We start from the raw sequence: 24,667 nt of genomic DNA, 5'->3' as shown, positions 1-24,667 counted from the left end.
GATTTTACAAAAGCAGCATTCAACATTTGGTCAAAATATAGCCACATTTTTATTTCCCTATTATATTTCAGGCATGCAAATGGAAAGACTGGTTCTCAGCTTCTCATTAATGACCCTTCACATTTACCAAAATGTATTATTTTAAAACATATTTTTAAATTTTTTTGTGCCAAAAGTACCCTTGTTATTCAACTAATTTAGGGAAAACTGTGAAACTTTTACTACTTAGCTATTAACAACATATAAGAGTCTTTTAAAAAACTCTTCACTTCCCTAGTGAATTCTACCAACATTTAAGATTAAAAAAAAAAATCCTACATATATATGTATATGTTTTATACATATATATATATAAAACCTTTTTCAAAATATAGACAAAGAAACATTTCCCAACTTATTTTACAAGGTAAATATTATTCTATCAAAACCAAATAACATTTTAAGAAAATTATAAACCTCATCCCTCACAGAAGTAGATGCAGAAGTACTTATTCACAAATTAAACCCAACAATACTAAAAAATGAAACATCAAGACCAAATGAGTTTTATCACAAGTATGCAAAGCTAAACACAGAAAAACCAATCAATGTAATTCACCGTATTAACAGAATGAAGGGTTGAAAACCATAGAATCATTAACAGATGCACAAAAATTTTTTTTTACAAAATTCAAGTCATTCAAGTTTTTCTAAGTCTCAGCAACCTAGCTCTTTTTTAATCTGATAAAGGACTCTTAACAAAACCTATAGAAAACCTTAATGGTGAGAAACTAAATGATTCTACTGAACCTCGAATTTAAGGAAAGGATGTATGCTGTCACCATTTTTGGGGAAAAAAAAACAGTAAATTAAGGCAGACTGACAAAAATGAAGAAGTAAAACTTTGTATTCACAAATGACATAATTATGTATGTAGAAAAGTATTATGGCATTTGCAAAACTAAGAAAATGGTGAACTACAAGGTTGCAGTTCTACTTAGAGCACAATCAATAGCTAAGATCAAACAAAAATAAACTTAACAAAAGATGTAAAAGATCTATACACTAAGAACAACAAAGCAACACTTAGTGAAATTAAAGACAGCATAAACAAATGGTCTGGAAAACAGTTTTATGCTATGAATTCCCACAAAACACTGTATCTCTAATGCAATCCCAATGGAAATCCCAGAAGGCTTCTCTGTAAATTGACAAGATGGTTCTAAAACGGAAATGCAAACTCCCCAAATGAGCCACATTTAAAAAGCAGAACATCTAAGCTCTGGAGAGGTGGAGGCAGGAGGACTGTGAGTTTGAAGCTAGCCTTGAGCTCAAAGCAAATTTGAAGCCCCTGTCTCAAAACCTCCCCACCCCTGCTCCCAAAAAGCAGAGCGAATGACTCAAAAATATCTTAATCAAGTTCTCTGTCAATATACAGAAGTATCTAGTGTTAAAGAACACTTTCTCAATAGTTTTTTCTCTAGAAAGTTAATAAACAATTATAATCTTTTTAAAAACATTATTTGCTATGTTGCTTTATTTTCCTTCCTCTACCCTTTTCAAATTTCTAGTAAGGGGGTTATGCAGAATTAGCTGAAGTAATATGGACATAAGAAAATGATAATTCTAAAGGTGCTTTTAAAGTAGCATGTGAAAATTAAAAGGTACTTTACTATCCCAGTTCTAAATTTAAGTTGATAGGACCTTTAACCCTACAGTATGTACTAAATTACTTCATAATGCTAAAAATTATTTTTTAAAAACAAATTATGCTTTAAAAGTACCAGTGAAGCCAATTATGGTGCAATGAAGAAGTTACCTATCAACAAAATAGTACGTATAATCTGGATTACAACACTCTGAATAAAACCGGGACTCATGAATCTATACTAACAAAAATCAATGCACAAACAAATGAGCTCTTTTTTTAAAAAAAAATTCTTAGAAGTCAATATAAAAAAAAAAAAAAGATGAGTTAGAAGATCATTAAGGATCCTAAAAATACTGGTGAAAGTTTGATGACAAACACAATGTTTACATAGTCTCAGATCATCTCCATACAAATTATTAGTATCAAAAAGGAAAGTATCAATTTTACATTAGCAAAATCTGGTGGATACTACCTTTACCAAGTGATCAAAGTTAAAAAGGATGCACAAATTCTGTGGATACCATTTCTCACCTATCACGTATGCAAAAAGCAAGCATGCCTGATTCCACAGGGAAACAGATACACTTCTCATACACTACTGTACAAACATAAAATGGAAGGGAATTTGGCGATAATTAACACAGTACACATATATTTTCCCTCCTGTTCAACAATCACACTTCAAGGAATTTATCCTGAACACAAAACCCTTCCAAACAATAGAAAACTACATATGCATAAAATTATTCATGGTAACATTATTTATAAAATATTGTAAAACTATCGAATGTCCAAACACAGTTTATTGAATAAATTATATGTACAAACAATGGAATATTCTTCAGCTGCAAAAAAATTTTAAGACTATTTAAAAAGATCTATGAGGCTCGTATACAATTTTTTCAGAATATATTGAGAAAAAAAGCAAGAATTAGGCAAAAACTTCAGAGAACAAAAAGAGAAATAAGAAAACATACATATGCTTATTGTGAAAAAGAAACAAAAGGATAAAATAGATTGGGGAAGACAGAATGGAAGGGGGTATGAAAAAGAGTACACCCTTTTGTATACTTTGGACTTTGGGAAAACACATTAGTGTCTTACATATTCAAATAATAATCACCAAGGATGGGGAGAACATCTGAAACCAAATCCAATCAAAAACAAATGTACCCATAATACGTACTTCAAATGGGGGGCAGGGATGTAGAGAGGAGGAAAGAGAGAGAATACAAATAAACACAAGTTAACATTTGGGAGCAGGAAAAGACTTGAAAACAACCTTCAACTCTCTTCTTAATAGGCTTCCTTCTCATAGTAATATGACTAACAATTCAGAAAAGCTTTATGTGGTCTATTAGGTTTTACAAATGTATAAATGTGTTGATTTATGTAATTGGAAACAAGCAATCTCACTGTAGACAGATGCCCAAATAGGAAGTAAGCTATACAAGGAAGAATTTCATGGGGTTGGACCAGAACTTATGACACCTAAAAAATAGAAATTTTTCCTAGCTCTGTCCATAGAAAGTATGTAGAAGCAATGAGCATCAGCAATATTAAGCATAACTAGAGCCCCACAACTTTGGTGCCTAAATTCACTCTCCACTGAAAAGAAACCAAGACTCCTTAGAGTCAACTGATTCCAAAGTTGGACAAGAATTTCTTTCTCACAGAAATGACTGATTCCAACAAAAGGAAAAGAAAAACAGAAGATGACCCTGGAACATCTTATCTTGAAGTGTTTTTGATACCTGACATATCAGGAATCTGAAGGTGCTCCCATTGATCAAATGTGAAACTATATGAATGTGAAACTGAGGATGGCAATAAATTATTATCCACTGTCTAAAAAGTTTCAGACTGATGATTGTCAAGACAGATGACTGGTAGGTAGACAGAAGGATAGATATCGTAGATAGTGGATGAATAGACAGACATAAACAATGAAATAAAATTTACAACATACATAGTGGTATAAATAAATACATATGTGCATGATCATGTATGTACGTTTGATCTTTGTCCTGGCTCCTGACATACAGTGCAAACCTTTGAAATTTCCTAAGTAGTAATTTTAGCCCATATTGAAGGTTATGATAATAGTGTGAACTTGGCAGTAAGCTCTTAGTTTTAAGGGAGCGGCTAGTCACCAGAAGGATCAAGAACATAACGTAATTATAAGGCTGGAAATGTCTGGACATTCCCCCACTCCCTCACCTCCTGACTGACTACAAGGTAAAGAGAGTGGCTAGAGATTAAATCACTTGGTCAATGACAATTTAATCAATTACGTCTACATAAGGAAACTCCGCATAATAACTCTAAGGGCTTGAGGAACTTCCTGGTTGGTGAACATATCAATGTCTAGGGCAATGATAACACCTGGAAAAAACATGCAAGCAGCTCAGTATCATCACCACCTTGCCCTCTGTATTTCTTTAAATTGGCTGTCTCTGGGTTATATACATTATGGTAAAACTATAATCGTAAGTACTATGATACTATACACTGTTTAATACCTTCTCCTTGGAGAGGTTTTCCAAATGTGAAGACAGACTACTTATTTCTTTGTCTTTCTCTGCCAATTGAAGCTGAAATTAAAAAAAAAATTATAAGTAAATTTTTTTATTTGTTTTTTGTTTTGAGACAGGGTCTTGCTATACAGCCCAGGCTGATTTCAAGTTTACAATTTTCCTGGATCTACCACCCAAATACTGGAAGGAATTACAGACACAAACCATTCCTAACTTAGTATTTTTCATTGTCTATTTTCTCATACCTTGAGATCTATTTTATACTACTCTATCAAAATAATTCCTATTATACAATCAAGTGTTTGCCTTAGTTCTTAGTCTTTGACTTCTCTGAATTACTTGTCATTACTGACCAACTTCTCTTATTAAAACTATTCCATTAGCTTATGTAAAACTGTATCATTATGGTTATTCTCCAGTCCCTTTTTTTTTTTAGCATATACTTTTTCTTCGCAAACAAAAATATGAGTTTCTTTTCTTGGCTTTTTCGCTCCACATTCTCTTTGAAAAACTCTCTTCCATACCTTCAACTATCAGTTTCATGGAAATAAATCACAAATATTAATTTACATATCACTCTTTCTCAATTTCCAAATCTGCCTTTTTAACTGGTGGCTATACATGGTTTCATTGCTACCTTTCCCATATCAAAGAGCAAAATGTCCCAAGTCTACTTTCCTACATTTCTTAACAGATTTCACCAAAATCAGAGCATACTGTGCCTAAAGCTTACTATATGTTAAAATACTTGTTCCTTCTCCTTTTCCATCACTCACCAACACTTTGACCTAGAGAAATCATTTATTCATTTAATAATTACCATAACCTATTAGATTTATAAGTATTAATGGGTACAAATACAAATAAAACTATTCTTCAATAGTTCCTCCCTAAAGATGTATTTCAGAATTTCTTTTCTAGACTTATATCCTTTCGAAGGAATAGTATCCAAAAGGAGGTGGCCTTTTATTTTTAAGAATATTTTTACTGATTTTCTCACCTTCAAACCCCTCCCACCTATGAATCCTCTTCACTACCTAATTATTTTCAAAGGGACCCATTCCTGTTGGGATATTAAAGCCTATTAATCAAGACTGCTCATAATTCCCAAGCTCTGCTCTGTACTTCTGATTTCCAGGCCTGTATTAATGCTTTCCATCTACTTAGTGCTAGTGCTTCTTTTTCCTAGTTCTGTATCTCTTCCCAGCCCCTCCAGTTAAGTCTTTCAAAGGTTTAGTTTCTCCATAATGCCTTCCTCTTAGTATCTGACTGGAAACCCCAATCCTAGGGAACTTAAAATGTTTCATGTGGGAACTTTATCACATTTTACCTTACCTTATAAGTCTGTGTTAAAACAGGGCAAAATAGAGGAAAGGGCACCAAGCAGTCTTCAATAAATATTTACTAAGTCATTTTCTCAGCAATATGCCAATTTTTAATATATTCATTATTCACACTTTACAAATAATAGGAAAAACTGCCAACCAGTGAAAACAATATCTACAAGGGTACCAGAAACATTAAGAACCTCATGAATCTTCATTCAGACAATAAAAGATAAAAAAGGACCACCAGCAAAATTATCTTAGCCAGCTTCTCCAGCTCCCACAAGGGAAACCTAAAGTAATTCTAATTGAAGAATTAGATTGTAGATGAAATTAGCTATGTGTAACAATGTTTAATCACTTGAAACTTCCTGGTTTTCAGTCACAAAAACAGGTAAATTGTTTATATATAATATATATCACATTACACTTTATTCCTTAGAAAAAATATTTTTCTACTTATTAATTAGGCAGGCATCCTGCTATTTCTTTTTTCCTCTAACATTCGTACTGATATCACTCACCATTTGGATTTGTCTGTTGCTAAAGTTGCACTGGCAAATATAACTTTCATGTAAAGCTCTGATTCCAAACACCAATCCCATCAAAAAAAAAATATATATATATACATATTTATATATATATAAAAATTTTTGGATGAGAGGCATGGAGGATAACTTGCCTAGCAAGTACAAGGTCCTGAGTTCAAACCCCAGTACTTTAAAAAAAATAAAAATAAAAAAGATGTAATTTTAAAAGCCATCTGAACTTACAGAATTAAACCACAATACCAGTGAATGTGAGTATTCGTTTCCTCAGTTCATAGTGAATAAACTATATTCAAATACATGTTATATTTTAATTTAAAGAAGAAAATTCTACTTTAATTCAAGTATTTTTATTCAAGTCAGGTGTGGTGGTACATGCTTACAATCCCAACACTAAGAGGCTAAGCTAAAGCAAGAGGATCTCAGGCTCCAGGTCAGCCTGGGCTACACAGCCCAAATATTTGTTGAGTAATACATTAATTTAACATTAAATATTATTTGCTCACTGTAGCCAAAATCCATATTCAAAACGTACATTAGACTGATAAACTTAGAAAACCCATCTTCAAAAATCCCAGGTACAATTAAGTGTTATGCCTCATGTTTGCACACAATGAGTGCTAAACTTACTTTATAATTGTCCTCTACTTCAGCTAGCTCAAGTTTCACATTTTCAGCAATTTTTACTTGTTCCTTCCACTTCAGCTCCATTTTTGCAAGTTCATCAGCATATTTACTGCATTTGGTCTTCTCATCCTAAATGAAATTAGTATAATTACCAAAAGATTTTAAATCCAAAGAAAGCAAGCCATCTATATAAACACATTTAGATGTGTGCTGAATGTTTAGTATAATACTTTTGCTATAGACTCAAAATTGAACTGACCAAATGTCTATGAACAGAAGACTGGATACATCATTTTATATCCACACAATTTAACAGTATGTATCTATTTAAAAGAATGATATATGCATAAGTTGACAAGAAAAAAATGTCAAGCTATTTTACTGAAAATAACATGTTGCAAAAACAATATATAGTATAGCCTCATTTTTTTTAATAAGTTGTTTTACACAATTATATATGATGTCTATATGGCCATGTGTAGAAAAAATATAAACCAAAATACTAATAGCTCTTGTATTTGGGGATCAGGAACATGGAAGTACTTTTTACCACCTCTACTCTGTATCTGAAATGCCATAACATTTCATCACAAGGGTATATTACTTTTGCATAAGGAGGAAATAAAAATTATGTATTTTTAATGACCATTTTTTCCTTACAACCTTAAACATTGTAAGAAGTAACAAATCATGACAAAAAGATAAATAAGCCAATTTCATTTTGAATTGGTTTTTCCAAGGTGAAGTTCAGAAATGTACTTTGAGCAATTAAACAGGAAAAGAAATGCCTTTTAAACAAAAATGCTACATCAACTTCATACCATACCCCATACCATACACAAAACTTAACTCAAAATGGTATATAGACCTAATTATAAAATCTGACTATAAAACTTCTAGATGGGCTTGGAGTGTAGCTCAGTGGTAGAACACTTGCCTAGTGTGTGTGAAGCTCTGGGTTTCATGCCCACTACCACAAAAATAAAACAAAAATTGCCCAGAAGATAATACAGGAGAAAAATTTTACCACCTTGGAGTAGGCAAATGTTTTTAAACATAAAAAAGCACAAAACATACAAGAATAAACTGATCAACTATATTTATCAAATTAAAATTTTTGATTTTGTAAATACTGACCATTAAAGATATGAAAAGGCAAGCCACAGATTAGGAGAAAACATTCACATGGGTATCAGAGAAAAGAACATGTATATAAAAATAAAAACAGTTTACATGGCAAGTTAACTCAAATTTTAAATACGATTTGAATACACACAAAATGTTAAGATGGCCAATAAGCATTAAGAAGGGAAACTCAGTACTGTCATTATAAAAATGCAAATTAAATTTAAAAAACAAAAAAATGCAAATTAAAACCACAATGACATCATCATTACATACTCACTACACTGGTTATGTAAATGAAGTAACAGTACTATTCAAAACAATTTGGAATTTTCAGAATTAAACATTCACCTCCATATCACCTCAGTATTTTAATCTCAGATATTTACCCAAGAGAAACAAAACCTTGTATACAAATGTTCATAGCAACTTTATCTGTAGCAATCAAAAATGAACCAGACTTGATGGCTCAAGTCTGTAATCCTAGCAACTCAGGAGTCTGAGATCAGAAGGTCTCCTTTCCAGGTGGGTTCACCAGACCCCATCTCAAAAAACATTGTGCACCTGTCATTCCAACTATAAAAGGAAGCATAAATGGAAGGCATAAAGCAAAACCCTTTATCAAAAATTACCATTGCAAAAAGTGCTGTTGGAGTAACTCAAGTGGTAGCATAAACTGCCTAGCAAGCATGAGGCCCTGAGTTCAACCCCCACTACCGCCCCCTCCACACAAACCCAACCCCAGTTCTCATCCCTAGTAAATGAACAAATTATGATATATCATCCATACAATGGGTTACACATTCTCAGTAATAAAAAGGAACAAACTAACAACATAAGCAACAATATGTAAGTCTCAAAATAATTATGCTTAAAGAGCAGGAAAAGAGTACATACTATAATGACTCCATTTTAAAGTTGTAGAAAAAGTAGGTTAATTGGTAATGGCAGAAAATAGGCCAATAAACTTCCTGAGGATGGGGACAGAAGAAGAGACAAGTGGCAAATGGGCACTTAAAAAAAGGTGGATGTGATGAAAATATGTTTGTGGTAATATTGTTGTCAAAACACTTCAAATATGTGCAGTTTATGTGATTTCAATTGTATGTCAATACTGGTATGTAATAAATTTTTTAAAATATTCAGAGTTTTTTCATTCCTAATAATAGTTTAGTGCCTCATAAACTAGTCATGTGTTGCTTAATAACAGGAATACATTCTGAGAAATGGGAACCTGTGTTTGTGTAAACAGGTTTCATTTATACTGAAGATTTGCTCTGGGAAGTAATTTTCTTCCATAATCAGTTCATCTTCAGTTTCCAAAAATTCTTTAGCTATCTTCACATCAACAGTTGCAGATTCACAGCTCACTTTCACATTATGCAACGAAAATGATTTCTAAATTATTTAATCCACCCAGAGCTAGCGGTAAATTCAACTTAGTTGGGTCTGGCCTTTTCTTTCAACTTTTGCTTTAACCATGATCACTGTGCTGACAGGATATGCTTCTGTATTGGGTCTTCTAGAAGATTATTAAATCTTTCTTCAAGTTGATGTACAACCTCCTTGAAATATACATGTCTTGTTGACTTCAATGAAACAGATCCTTCAGCAGCTTCTGTCTCTTTGCTCTTGAAGCTGTGGCGAGCAGTAACAATGACTTTTTACCTTCCTAGTCTTTTTTTATTTGTTTTATGTGGCCTCTTACTAATAGTATTAGCAGGAGATTGGGTGCACTTAGGGTCCATGATGAACAAATGGACAGAAGTTGAGCATAAAAGAATATGATGCAACCAAGAGATTCAGTAAACACAAGATGTGAGGCTGCTTCTGGCATCACATGGCATATTGTTTCACGGCACAGATTTTTTTGTGTAAATAGAATATACTCTAAAATAATGGTAATATGGTAAACACAGTATAATAAACCAAAAACAGTCTTGTATTATCAAGTACCATGTACTAGATATGTATGTGCTACGCTTTATGACTGACAGATCAGTGTATTTCTTTACAACATCACCACAAACATGAGAGTGAAGCATTCTGCTAGGTTAGTACTGTTCTAATCAGCTCTTCTCCAGGGACACTCTCAAACAAAAAAGGTAGGTGTGGACGTTCACATCTGTAATCCCAGCTAAACAGGCAGACTGCAATTCAAAGCCAGTCCAAGCAAACAATTAGCAACACTTCTATCTCAATCAACAGATTGAGTGTGGCAGAGCACGTCTATGATCCCAGCTATGAGGGAGAGCAGAGGTAGAAGGATCGTGATCTGAGGGCAGACCCAGGCAAAATTGGGAGATCCTACCTGAAAAATAACTAAAGCAAAAAAGGGGCTGGGGGTGTGGCTCAAATGGCAAAGCTTTTGCCTAGCAAACACAAGGCCCTGAGTTCAAATCCCAGTATTGCCAAAACGTTTTTAAAATGTATGAAAGTTTGATTAAAAGATTTTAATAAATTTAAGCAAGTAGCAAACGATATTTTAAGTTACTATGGTAACACTAAGCTATAAACCTCATTCTGCACATGAAGTACCTTCACCTCCCCATATGCAAACACAGACACACGATACACGAACACAAAACATCTTTCTTCTCTACCTCAAATCAGATACAAATGAAAAGAATTTCACTTATCCTTCAAATACTTCAAGAGTGGAATGAATATTACCAAGTTTGCAAAACTGAAAAATCTGAATGATGCTGGGTTTTTTTTGAGGCAGAATCTCACTCTATAGCCCAGGCTGCAATTTCAGCCTCCTTTATTGCTGGGATTACAGGCGTGTGTCACCACACCAGAACAATGCTACTTAAAGATAATCAAAATAATATCATAAGAGACAGCAACTCATTTAGTTAATATTCCCTTTTTCTATTATGCAAATCTGATCACTTTAAGATATGTTAAAATTCTTTGTGATTATTAGAGTAAATTTAAGAACACTTCCATTTATTATAAAGTTCAAATATTTTCCATTTATCTTTATAATAAGACAGATAAAAATTTCCAATCTTCATTATTTACTTATTATACAAAGAAAGACATGTTATATGAACAGAAATTAGTGACTTTAAGATACTGATTTTTGCAGCCTGGTGCTGGTGGCTCACACTTGCAATCCAAGCTACTCAGGAAGCAGAGATGAGGAAGATTGGGGTTTGAAGCCAGCCAAGGCAAATAGTTTGTGAGACCCTATCTCAAAAATACCCAACACAAAACAGGGCTGGAGGAGTGACTCAAGCAGTAGAACAAGTAAGCATGAAGCCCTGAGTTCAAACCCCCCTGCCGCGCGCACACACACACACACACACACACACACACACACAAAAAAGATGATTTTTATACACAGGCCTATATGCACAAGTACCCAAACGCGCCACCTCCCCTCCATCATTTCAAAGGCAAAAGTGAAATTAAATACCAGTATATGAGAATGAAAAAGAAACCCTAGGATATAAATAAACACAAACAACAAAGGTAAGCTAAGACATTTACATTTGATAAATCTTTCACTCAAAAAGGAGCTAACTTACCTGCAAGAGTTGTTTACACCTATTATACTTTTCTGTTTTGTCGGCAATTTCTTTGGTCATTTCACAGACTTGACCCTTTGTAAGCATGTCAAAATCTGTCTCTGCTATAATGAGGCAAAAAAAAAGACTGTTAAAAAGTATTATACCTATATATTATGCTCCTACCCAGAAAAACTTAAGAGTCAGTAGATTGTGATATACAAAAAACAGAAGACTGAGGAAACATATTCATATCCTAAATAAACAAAAAAGATACATAAACTATGTAAAATTTTTAGATGCCAGTTTTGGCCAGAACCAAGTTCACATTCAATAATGAAAATGTCTTTTTTTTTTTTAATAATTTGCTGAAAATAGTTCTAAGATGACACAAAATCTGTTCTCCTTATATAACTGAATGGCCAGGATAACAAAGCCATCCTCATGAGAATACATTTTATATCATTTTCCCAGTCCTTCATTGCCATTCACTAAGTCTTTATTAAGTAAGTACTCTACTCTATACTGTGCCACGCTGAAGATTACAGATCCTAAAATCTGAAATTAAAAATGCACTATAAACAAACTGCTCCAAAATCTGAAACTTTTTGAGCACTGGCATGATCCTAAAAAAGCTTCAGATTGTAGAGTATTTCAGATTAGGGCCAATCAACAGTAAAGTCTATGCAAATATTCCAACATCTGACAAACTAGGAAATTGAAACCATTTCTGATCCTGACCATTTCAGAAAACGGATATTCAAACTATGTAGAGGGCAAAGAAATGGAAGGCTGGATTCTGTCCTTCAGAGGCTGAACGAAATTATTATCTACGGCATATTTATGTTTTTTAAAACTATCCACACACTAAATGAGAAAATGTATTCTCTCTAGCACTGGATTTCTTTGTTATTCAATCTTTGATTTATATAAAAGTGAAAAAAAATTAGAGTTAGTGAAAACCTAGAGTTAATTCAAATTTTCATTTAATCATGTGGTAAGAATTATATGTCTATGATTGTTTCTATAAGGAATGGACAAGTAAAAGTTTTAACTCAGCAGCCAACAGGTATATTAATGAGAGAAGTATCCTAGTGATCCAAAGCAGCCAGCAAAAAAGGAAATGGGTGAGGGATGAGAACAGGTACTTTTTCCACTATAGAATTATAAAATTAAAAGACTACAAATCAAATGCCTCAAAATTGCAGACATTTAGAGGAACATAAAATACACACTCAATTTTAAGCAATAGCAATTCTTCAGTTTCATTATATGGGCCACTGTGTCCCATGGCTCAAGAGAGTCCTCGCAGCACCTTTTTTATTTGTAACACTTGTGAATATTCTCATGAAGGTAAGTTTACACTCACACTATGTATATTCACCACATGCACAACATGTTACATTTATACCTTTATTCTCCCCTTTGCCTCAATTCCCTCACTCGTAAGGATTTTATAAGGACCCTGAAATTCTCCCGTATGGAGAAAGGCAGTGTAAAATAGTATCAATACTTTATAATGCAGGACACCCTACAGAAAAAGTAAATTTTTACCTGCAGACTGTAGTGATTGCTTTACATCTATAGCAGAGGCAGAAGTGCCTGGGTCTGTGTTTATTGAAGCATCACTGACTTTCTGCTGATTCCCAATCTTCTTTGTGAACATGCTACTGTTATTGGCCTGTTCAAAATGTCAGCAAAAAATGGTTTTTAAATGATTCACTAAATGAGTCATATTTCTTTCCTTTAGTAAATATGTAAATAATAATAAAAAGAAATCCTGAAAGTTCACAAAGTTACTCTTGTTTTAAAAGCCAACAAAAACTAAGTTACAACATCATTTTCTTAATTGATCTAAATGCTGCAAAAGAAAACTACTTTGCTTTTTCTTATGAAATCACCGAAGTTTGCCATTCATAGACATCTCACAGTCTCTCAAGTTTTCAACTACAAAGTCAAAAAGCCACAGACCAAAATCTGGACATGTGAACAGCAATTAAACAACAACGTTTTTTCATAAAAGCCTTCCTACTTTACTATATACATTTCTAGGTCAATAACCTAAACTCAAAAGGTAAATTATACCCAAAAGGTTGATATTCAAAATATTATAAATTTTATTTACAAACAAAAAAATATGTAAGAATGCAATGATACTTACTGACTGGTCAGAAAGTTTGTTTATTTGTTTTTGGAGTCTCTGGCATTCCTTAAATTTTTCTTTATAATGATCTGCAGCCATTTGAAGACGGAGTTTCAGGTCTTCAACTTCTCTTCTTAATTCATGTTCCAGTGTATCAGTCTTTTCCTAAAAAAGAAAGAAACACTAACAGAGAAAAACCCAATACCTCATAATGTAATAGTAAATTCCAACTTCATTTTCACATTTTTCTTTCTGGCTTTTTATTTTTATTTGTTTTGTGGTTTTGGCTACAGAACCACAATAACTTTCCTAATAAATTCAGCTTTATATTCTTAGACTAAGATTCATTTTTAAACTAAAGAAAACTAATCCACCTCCTGAGGAGCAATGATTGCTCTCATAAATAGCCGTAACACCATTTTATATAGGTAGTAAATAAGAAATTCCAAACAAAGCAATATGTACCTTAATATTTAATACAGCAGCTTGTACTAGCATTAAGAATTATGCTTATAGAAGTTTTTCTTGATACTTACATTAACTTCACCCAAGAAGTTACATTTGCTAAGTAAAATGAATAGAAATTTAAAACAATCTAATCAGGAATCTGACCTGACTTATTTAAACATACAGATTTCTTTTTCATGGGCTTAGAGTGGTTTTTGGATCAACACAGAAATTTAAAATGAACTTGCTTTACCTGTTCTTTTTTCACAGCATTTAGTTTAAGTTCTGCCAGTGCATCAGCTAATTGCTTTTTCACTTTCTCATTTTCCAAGCGTGCAGTATGTAGATCTGCCATTGTTTTATCTCGAACATTTACAGCATCACTAAGTTCTTTAGCCAGAAACGCAACTTCTTGTCGAGTTGCCTGAACCTGTTCCTCTGCTTTCCGAAGTTGCTCCTTTAAAAAAAAAGTATCTTCCTAAAGAAAGATCATTACAGTGTAATTAAACCATTCAAATAAAAAAGCAACAGAAACAATTTTACATTATTTCAACAGGTCCAAAGTTTTAAATAATGCTATTCTATTCAGGACTAGATGAAGTACATGTCAATAAAAACTTAAAATGAGACTTGACTTTAGATTCCCCATGTAACTACTGGGTACACTGCTGCTACTTTATAAATGAAGACACTGAAGGAGAGGTAGTCAGCTGACAACACCCAGTGATTAAAGACCTAGCTGAAATATGACTCAAATGAAGAGCTGGCGGAGTGGCTCAAGTGGCTGAGTGGCTACCTAACAAGAGTAAGGCCCTGAATTCAAACCCCAGTACTGCCCCTCTAACTCCCAAAACAAACAAACAAAAAAGACTCAAATGAATGCCATTCACCCCTAATCTCTCCATCTGAAACTACCGAGTGTCCTATTTTAGGATTACATTAAAAATTATTCAAAAACTTCTTTGTAACACCAAGAATTACAGTTAAAAGATGTTTCTAAGGGGTCAGGCATGATGGTGCATACCTTTAATACCAGATACTCTGGAGGTGGGGTAGGAGGGTTGCAGTCTAAGGCCAACTCCAGATAAAAGTGTGAGACCCTATCTGAAAAACAAACTAAAAGCAAAAGGACTCAGGTATGACTCAAGTGGTGGAGTGCTTGCCTAGCAAGTGTGAGGTCCTGAGTTTAATCCTCAGTACCTCAAAAGAAAAAAAAAAAGTTGTTTCCAACCTTCCAACCTATGTCATATCATTATGAAAACACAAAACCGATTTAGAATTTATTTTAAAAGTTTTAAACCCAAAATATTGTTATGCAAATAGTAAAATGAGGTAGTAAGAAAATGGAAGCCCTTGCCACTAGTGGGTAAAAAGCTATTGGAGAACAGGATGCTCATGTGATCTTAAAGTGTTATCCCACAAATTACTTAATAATCAAAAACTTTCAGAGAAAGAAAAGGCACCTCTATAATAATAGGCAAAAATACCTTTAAAGAAATTATCAAACCTATCATCATCGAAATGAAACAAACCAGCTGGGAGAGGTGGTACATGCCTGTAATCCTAGCACTCGGGAGGCTGAGGCAGTAGTACTGCAAGTTTGAGACCAGCCTGGGCTATATAACATGAGACTATGTCTCAAAAAAAAAAAAAAAAAAAAAAAAAAAGGCAAAATGTTTTACAGTATATAGCTTTACTGTTCTGTTCTTCCAACTTTTTGTAGCTTAAACTTTTTCAAAACAACTGGCAAGGAAGAATTTAAAATAAAACAATCAAATAAATAAGGGCAATCATATTACATACACTTTAGAGATATATTTTATAATCTTCAAATACATATTGCAGAAGGACTTACTTTATTTGAGGTAAGCAGGAAAGCCCTTTGCAGATTTTCCTTTTCGGTCAAACACGATTGTAGTCTGCCAACTTCTTCCTTGAAATGAGTAATCATGCTTTCTTTGTTTCCATCTAAATTCTTTAAAGTCTGGACTTCTGATATCAGCTTGGTATTTTCTATTTCTGTATTCTTCAAATGCACCTGTAACAGTGTTTGAAAATGTCAAGAATATATGCATTCCACTGCCATACCTATGTTTGTCAAAGTTGAAAATGCCATTATTTGTTTCTAATTCAAAAATGATAAAGTTGCTGGGCAGGTGGCTCATGCCTGTAATGCCAGCACTCAGGAAGCTGAGGCAAAAGGTTCTCAAATTCAAGGCCAGCTTGAGCTACATAGGAAGTTCCAAGCCAGTCCAGCCTGGGCTATATAGAAAGACCCTGCCTACAAAAAAAAAAAAAAAAAAAAGTAAAATTAAAATAAAGGAAGGGACAAGGTGTCAGGAGGCCCAACTTCTCCAAGTGACTACATAAGCATACAGGTACCAAACTCAGCTTTTCTAAGATTTTTTTATTTACCAGAGAGATTAAATCCAAAGTCTAACCTGATCTCTAAAAACTTTTAATTTAATGACTGTAGATTCTCTTTCAAAATGTATATGGATGTGGTTGGTTGCTAGAGAAACATTATCTTATAGGTATATTTACATATAACAGCATGACCAAATTCCAGGAAACTAGAAGGTGTACATTCAAAAACAAATCTCAAGCAATTCAATTTTTTGCTTGTTTAACTTTCCATGTGTCTACAGACATATTTATTAATTAATTAACCCAACTGCATATATATACATACATATATATAGGTAGATTTTTCCCATAAACTTTGGGGGCTGATGATTTGCTCCTAACAGATACACAAATCAAATTCAATAATTAGAATTTTAAAGAACATAGACAACTAATGTCCACCAAACGGGTATCTTGCCTTAAGGGTACTAGAGAGGAATGAATTGTTTCTTGCATGTTACTCTTTAAAATGTCAAGAAAGTTGAAAACTAATTCATGTTCCTAAGGATAGAAGGTAATGGATTTTTGAAGGCGTCAGTAGCCAACACCTTTGCAGCATCACTTTTAAAACTACCTACTTTTCATAATCGTCAGTTCATGACAGTGACTTTTTTTTTTTTCTTTCTGCTTTTTTTTTTGGCAGTACTGGGGTTTGAACTCAGGGCCTCATACTTGCTACAAAGGTGCTCTTACTGCTTGAGCCACTCCGCCAGACCTCATCAAAGTGACCTGACATGAAGCTGACAACTCATAATGTCCTTGAAATTCTTCATCTGGAACTTCCTACATGAAATGCATACTAGCTACTTAACAAAATCTGTTTCAATTTTCACCCATAACATTATTGACAATTAAGTTAACTTACTCTCTATTGCCAGAATGCTTAAAAAAGAAAATCTTCAGAGGCTAGAGGTATGACTCAGGTGACAGAATGCTTGCCCAACAAGCACAAGGCCCTGAGTTCAACTCCAGTACCACACACACACACACAAACCCAGGATGGAGGGAAAGAATGAGGGAGGGAGGAAGGGAGGGAGGAAGGGAGGGAGGGAGGGAGGAAGGAAAACTTCAGAAGGTGAAGATTAATTAGCAGCGGCAATATTTTTGTAAAATGACAATCTCTAAAGATTATTCCAAAATCCAACAGGGTGCTGGTGGCTCAAACCTGTGATCCTAGCTACTCAGGAGGCAGAGGTCAGGAGGGTTGCAGTTCAAAGCCAGCCTTGGGCAAAACAGTTCAGGAAACCCTATCTCAAAAATGCCCAACACACAAAAAAGGGCTACCAGAGTGGCTCAATTGGTAAAGCACCTGCCTAGCAAGCATGAGGCCCTGAGTTCAAATCCCAGTGCTGTCAAAAGAAAAAAAATTATTCCAAAAGCCAAACTCTAAAATACGATCACTGAAGACACTAAGTATTCAAAATTTGGTTATGTAAATTTTGATTAACAAGTATCTTATTATCATTAAACCTCTCACTTGTTGTACAGTACCTGCTATATATCTAAAATACCAGCAAATTACTTCCCTAAAAATTAATTTTAGGAGCAATTCCCTTCCCCTCTTGGACTGCTCACTCAGAAGGAAATTGGCTGCCATATTGTGAGGACATTCAAAGAGACTTGCAGACAGCTAAAGGGACTCCTGCCAAAAGCTACGTTAGCGAGCCATCATGAAACCAGTTTCCCAGTCTCAAGCAAGCCTTTAGCTGACTGGTACCCTTGCAACATCCTGACTGCAATTATATGAGACCAAGAGCTCAGTTAAGTTATTCTCAAATCTTGACCCACAGCATCTTGGAGTAATTTGTTACAAAACTGCAATAATAGAAATGGAAGGAATTACCTTGTAAAGTTCCTTCTCATCCTTTTCTGTCTTCAACTGACATTCAAGTTGTTCTCTTTCATGTTGTGCCTTTCTGAGTTTATCCTTTAAACTGTAAGATGAAGTAACATTAATACAAACCAAAAAATTTTATTAATCATTGAAATTATTTATCAAAAGCATCAGAAATACCTGTCTAATTCTGTTTCTTTTTCAATTGCTTTATGTGTCACTGAAACAATATCTTCCTCAAGCTGGAGAGCTTTACATGTAGCATCACTGTATCTCTTCTTAAAGTCTTCATTTTCCATTTTTAAACTTTGTGATATTTCAATAAGACCCTTGGAAACAACAAGGTATTTTCAGTAACATAATCAGTAAAGCAAATTCTCACATCTTTAAGAAACCTCTATATTCTTTTTGTTTTTAACTTTTTTAAGATACAGGGTCTTCAGGATGCCCCAAACTCCTGGGCCCAAATAATACTGCTGCCTCAGCTTCCCTATTGCTGGAACTACAGACTTACACTACCATGCCTGGTTTTTGTATTCTTAAATTTTTAATGCCACATTTATTCCCTACAAAATGTTAAGCCAAGACTATAAAAATCTAAAGCCCTAACACACAATTAAATTTCCATATACTGAACTATAAATAAATCAGTAATACATATATCCCTCCCAGACTTTTCATAGACCCTGTGTGTTGATTTCACTAACTTCTCCACCAGAGGGCAGGCACAGAAGTGAGACAAAAATTTAAAACAAGTCATTTTTGGTTTTCAGTTTATTTTCCATTTTCATCGTTAACCCAATGACAATTCAGGTCACAAATGACACTGTCAATGTTCACCCACTTCTGGGATAAGTGCTAGAAAAGCACTACAATAAATACCTAAAGCATTCTTCCTAATGTTTTTGCCAGTGTGACTGAAAAAGTCTAAATATCCAAATATACTGCAACAAATATCAAAGAAATAAATGGCTTTTATTTAAAATAGAATGTTCTACTTTCAAAAGATAATTTAAAATTAGGGTAAAATATTTACCACATCAATTAAGACAAGTAACTTGTAAGACTTTGAGCAAACACCTCCCGAAGCTTCTATAATAAGGTCTGGCTACTTTATAAAATCTTGAGACTCAAGTGTAACTATGTATACACAGATGCTGTTATAGAAAATTATACATCAAAAGAATTGATGAACTAAGTCAAATTATTTTCGTTAAAAATAATTTTTAAAAAGCTGGACATGGTGATACACCAACCTCACCATTCAGAAGGCTAAGGCAAGAGGATCATGAATTCAAGGGTACCTAATCTACAAAGCAAAATCATGCCTCAAAAGAAAAATTTTAAAAATCCCCCACCTAACAACAATAAAAATATCACAATCCTATCAATTTAAAAATCAAACAGACAGTATTTTTAAGTCATTTAAAAGTAACGTAGCCAATTATTTTTACTCACAGGTGCAGTGTCACTTTAAATATCTTGCTAGAATATGAAAACTGCTACACTGCATCTATACTTGATTGAAAAGTGTATCACAATAATGGTAGAATGACACCCTACCAGTTTTATTTTAGTTCAAAGCAAATGTTTGCCTTTCTAAATTTGCAACAATAACAGAACGCTTTTCTGGCTCCAGTGCCTTAATACCAGAGAAAGCCAGTAATACTTACAATATCTCTGCTATAATTTTTGTCAATAAACAGTTCTTACAAAATCAGACATTTTCAATGTCTTGTTAGTTTATAAAGACAAAGAATTTTCTAAGTAGATTTTCATAATTTTTATTTTCAGTTTTACCAAATAGTCTCTTGGTACTGTAAATAGGCTGTAGATGTGATCCAGGTATTTCTTCCCAGGACAAAGACTAGTTTGCCCAGAAGCAAAAACTAATTTTTGATTCTATACATAATGGAGTTCTATACTGCATAAACAGCATTCTAAGAAATGTATAGAGAAAGAATCAGAAAAAAAATCATAGGCAACTGAATGGAGAATAAATTAATGGCTTCATTTCTGAGTCAGCTAACTTTGTATTGAATCACAAACAAATTCTGACTATAATTATCTTGAGAGTCAGAATTTTTCTCTGATACCTGTAAAGACACCTGATAGCTTCTCAGCATCTCAGCATATTTTCAAAAGGCATGGAAAAAAATACAGATTATTTCTTCAGGCCTCTAGTTTTCATGTCTTAGCTAAACATAAGCACCGTCACTGTGGCTAAGTCTTCCTTAGCATGAAAATTTCAAAGGACAGAAACTCACGCTTTTTTCTTTAAAAAAAAAAAATTTAAGAGAACAAAATCTATAATATAATTATTGAGGAACTGAATTTTGTGATGCTAACTTGGTAACCATTTATAAATCATACCAAAAGGATATAATTATTCTAATATTAAAAAAGAAAAATTTCAACAAATAATTAAGTCAACTACATTTATACCAAAATAAGAATAATCACAAAAACTGGGGTAAAGGAAGATTCAGAGATTTAGGCATTTCAGATTCAAGCAGGGGATTTCTCTCCTATTTTCCTAAACTTAAAAAAATCACTATTCCCATAAGCCACTATTACAAATTCCCACAAGTCTAAATTGCTAATCCTCAGACATGAATAACTAGATAAAACGATTGTGAACAACTCATCTGGCTAGATACAACACACTAAACATAGTTAAAATAAAAGTACATCTATTCCTATGTTTAAGAAAAGAAAGTATTAATTTTGATTATAAACAAATACGTTAAGTAGAAACCAAATACAGTATAGCAATAATCTAGAAACAATTATAGCATTCTAATTAGTACCAGGATACTTAAAGTAAAAAAATTGTTGTCAAAAGAATTGTCATTTACGGAAAATGCTAGCCAGATTGTAAATTCAATCATACTCATTTAACTTAACTGAACTATTCTCAAACACTTTGCTTCTTTTTCTATTATTATAATTAATGTATTTTAACCAAAAATGGGCTTTGTGATACTTTCATAGACATATATCGATATCGAGCTTTGACTATATCCCTCTACCCTTTATTCCCTTCCCTCTTTCCCACTTTCCCACAATACCCTGCTTCTTGAAATCAACTAAAATAAAAAGCTATGTAGATAGCTACATACAATACAAATGCATCTTCTCTGATTCCAGAAATTTACCAGGCAAAAATATAACTGACAATATATAATAAACTGATCTTTTAAAAATCACTCCAATGGAGTGATTCTTGCAATGGAGCATATGCTCCATTTTTAGAATACCAGCAGAGAGAAGCAGTCTCTGCCAAGACTAGTGACTATCATTAAGACTTAAGCTGGCCATAGTGGTATACACCTGTAATCACAGCAACTTGGGAAGCAGAGGGAGGAGGATCAGAATTCTTCCTGCCCAGCCTCGGAAAAATTTAACAAGACCCTATCTCACAAACAAACCAAGAGACTGGTAGAATGGCTCAAGTGGTAGAGCATTTGCCTAGCAAGCTGAGGCCCTGGGTTCAATCCCCAGTACAACAACAACAACAAAAATCAAGCCAGGCATGGTAGTACATGCCTGTAATCATAGCTACTTGAGAGGCAGAGATAGGAAGCTCTTGATCTGAGGCCAGCCTAAGAAAAACAACCTAAAAGCAAAAGAAACTGGAGGAGTGGCTCAAGTAGTAAGAGTGCTTGCCTAGCAAACACAAGGCTGTGAGTTCAATTTCTAGTACTGTCAAAAAAAACAAAACACTTCTTTTAAAGAGTTGCCATAGAAACTACTAAAAACCTCTCCTGCTATCAAGACCACAAACTCCCTCAAGTTTTGCTTCATTAATCCTCAGGCCTCAGTCTACCATTTTCTCAACCTCATTCTGTTAAAATTCAGCCTTGTCTGAGTATTACCTGGACAGAGAGAACCTGAAACTGTTTAGAGCTCAGTTAATACACAACTATTATGTCCTGATAATCTGAGTACTTTCACACAAATGAAAGCCTATCATTCTGCCATTCCTATTCCCCAATCATCCTTTCTTCCCTTGAATTTCAAGTGACCTCAAAGGCCACATACTACATACCAGAGTATTCTTGATTTCATGGGGTTAAGACATGTTGAAATGGGTCTTTCCCATGGGTCACTTTCTATCTTACCCCTACCCCTGTGATTTGTAATAGACTGAAAGAAAAAAGACTGGCATTCTACTTTGGAAAACTGCCAAATCTAGATACAATTAATGGGAGAAATATGTACAGAATGGAGAAGAGTAATAACTACACAAAAATAGCAAGGGAGCTAGACATGCTGGCCTATAAATTCAGCACTCAAGAAGCAGAAGCAACAGGATCAAAAGTTCAAAGCCACCATGGACTACATACTGCATTTCAGGCTAATCTGGGACACGCAGTGAGACCCTTTATCAAGAAACAACAACAACAATAAATAGCAAGAGAGTTACAAGGAAAAGGTAAAAATTTTAGCTAAATGTCCTAAAAGTAAATACATTTTGGTAAATCTGTTTTAAAAGTTCAAATGAAAGAAGTGGTTCCTTTAGCAAATAAAAAACCCTACTTCCTATAGCCTACTACAAGACGCTAAATGTTCCCCCAAGAATAAGTGGGACACGGGGAGACATATTTAACTAAAAAGGCTAACAGAGGACTGGAGGTATGGCTCAAGTGATAGAGCACATTCTTGTCAAGCATGAAGCCCAGAGTTCAAATCCCACTAAAAGAAAAATTAGAAAGTCTAAGAGTATTAAGGGCAGAGTGAAAACTTTCAGACATTTATAAAGAAATCTGTAAACATACACATCACCTGATGTTGTGCTTACCCTCTAATTCTTACCCTCTATTTGAGCAATCCTCAAATAGAACAGAGCAAGAGAAATCTTTTCAGAATGTACCTATTTGAACATCACCTCTACTCTGGTATATAATATATAACCACTCTACTGGAGTATAAAAATGTAAATCAAAAGTCAGGCGTCAGTGGCTCATGCCTGTAATCCTAGCTACTCAGGAGGCAGAGATCAGGAGGATCACAGTTTGAAGCCAGGCCGGGCTTCAAGAAGATAGAGTCGAGAGACCCTATCTCAAAATACCCATCACAAAAAGGGCTGGTGGAGTGGCTCAAGGTGAAGACTTGAGTTCAAGCCCTAATACCACCAAAGAAAAAAAAAATATGAAAATCACTACACTAAAAGTTCAATTAACAATTATTAGCCAATTGCTCTAGGGTCAAGACCTTGTTAGACAAAAGAACAATAGAAAAGACCTTCACTTCAGAGAACAATAGTTCAATCCTGTCACTAGACATATGGATATCCAACTAGCTATAATATATATGATATTGTGAAGATATAATAGATATAATCACAACCTGTATAAGGTTTGTCAGAGTAAACCATTCTTCTGGTGAAAATACTAAATAAACAAATTAATGGCTAAGTACTTTTTTTTTTTTTGTTTCCAGTTTCAAACTCAAATTCATTTGTATTTCAACTGAAGCCACACAATTTTCTATTTATACTTCTTTTTCTTTGCTAAAGAAATGATGCCAATTTTAAGTAGGTTTCTTTAAAAAGATAATGTATAATATTTCTCACATGAAGAACTACAAATTTTCAAAGCTTGGACTGTTTTCCTACAGCTCCACCCACACAAGACTCTCTGCTTTTCTCCTCTGTTTTCCTTTCCTAATAAAACTGCTGTTGCATCTCAAAAAAAAAAAAAAAATTCAAATTCTGCCTAATACTATGTTTTAGACACTAAATTCTGTTTTGAAAAGCAATTTTAATTTACTCTATCTTCTTTTCATTCAGTTTATTGTTTCCAATTGTATTTTCAGTGGAACCCCATCCCCTAAAAGAATCCAACAAATATCCTAGAATTAGATGTAAAATATCTCGAAATAGTTGTCAGGGACTCCTTCATTAAACCTGGTACCAAGAGTCTAAAAGTATTTTAACCATCTTCAAACACAAAAGAAGCTGTGGCAAAAGGTTAATAGAAACTGACTTATTCTTCCATAAATATCTTTTAAATGCTATTTTTTGTAATACCTGTTTTTCTCTTCCTTTAATTGGTTCAGTTCTTGGAAAAGGTGTGTTTTTTGGGTAACATACTATCAATTCTGATCAGTTACATAGGACACAACTAACCTTTTGCTCTGCTTGCAGGTGCTCACATCTTTCTTTCTCGTGGTTAAGTTCTATTTCCATTCTTCCAACTTGTTCCCGAAGTTGTGCCGTTTCTTTTTCCAGAACAGCAATTAACTTTAATAATTCTTCTTTTTCTTTCAGGGTTTTCTCAATTTTCAACTGTAAAGCAACAACAGAAAAGTAACCTCGAAAAAAATTGCTTTTTTTTTTTTTCTTAATCATGATACTACAAATTTAGTTTTCCATTTCAAAAAAAAAAAAAAGAGAAGATATTCACTAGAAAAAAATTTATATTATACTTACTTATATCAATCAGTTTTCAGTTAAAAAAAAAATTCATGAATCATAAATCTGAACATTTATTTGGTTGGCCAAGGAGGAAATATTAAAAGAAGGC

General features: G+C 33.8%; 1 protein-coding gene across 5 annotated transcripts in view; it reads right to left on the bottom strand.

Annotated features, from left to right (window-relative positions):
- Tax1bp1 (Tax1 binding protein 1) overlaps positions 1–24,667 on the bottom strand; it is a 59,140-nt gene that overhangs the window by 9,831 nt on the left and 24,642 nt on the right. For 3 of the 5 annotated variants that reach the window (XM_074065191.1, XM_020180008.2, XM_074065192.1), the window contains exons 5-14: positions 24,271–24,429; positions 18,318–18,466; positions 18,147–18,237; positions 15,753–15,935; positions 14,151–14,375; positions 13,469–13,615; positions 12,862–12,988; positions 11,329–11,432; positions 6,671–6,796; positions 4,153–4,224 (exon numbers count right to left, since the gene is read on the bottom strand). In XM_074065191.1, the coding sequence (XP_073921292.1) occupies positions 4,153–4,224; positions 6,671–6,796; positions 11,329–11,432; positions 12,862–12,988; positions 13,469–13,615; positions 14,151–14,375; positions 15,753–15,935; positions 18,147–18,237; positions 18,318–18,466; positions 24,271–24,429 (1,383 nt within the window). The remainder of the gene's footprint in view (positions 1–4,152; positions 4,225–6,670; positions 6,797–11,328; positions 11,433–12,861; positions 12,989–13,468; positions 13,616–14,150; positions 14,376–15,752; positions 15,936–18,146; positions 18,238–18,317; positions 18,467–24,270; positions 24,430–24,667) is intronic. The other 2 variants (XM_074065193.1, XM_074065194.1) reach the window with 2 other exon arrangements.

The sequence above is a fragment of the Castor canadensis genome, chromosome 2 (genome assembly GCF_047511655.1).
Source record: "Castor canadensis chromosome 2, mCasCan1.hap1v2, whole genome shotgun sequence".
Lineage (NCBI taxonomy): Eukaryota > Metazoa > Chordata > Mammalia > Rodentia > Castoridae > Castor > Castor canadensis.
Note: the sequence above shows the minus strand (reverse complement) of the source record. Positions and strands in the feature narration are given on the sequence as shown.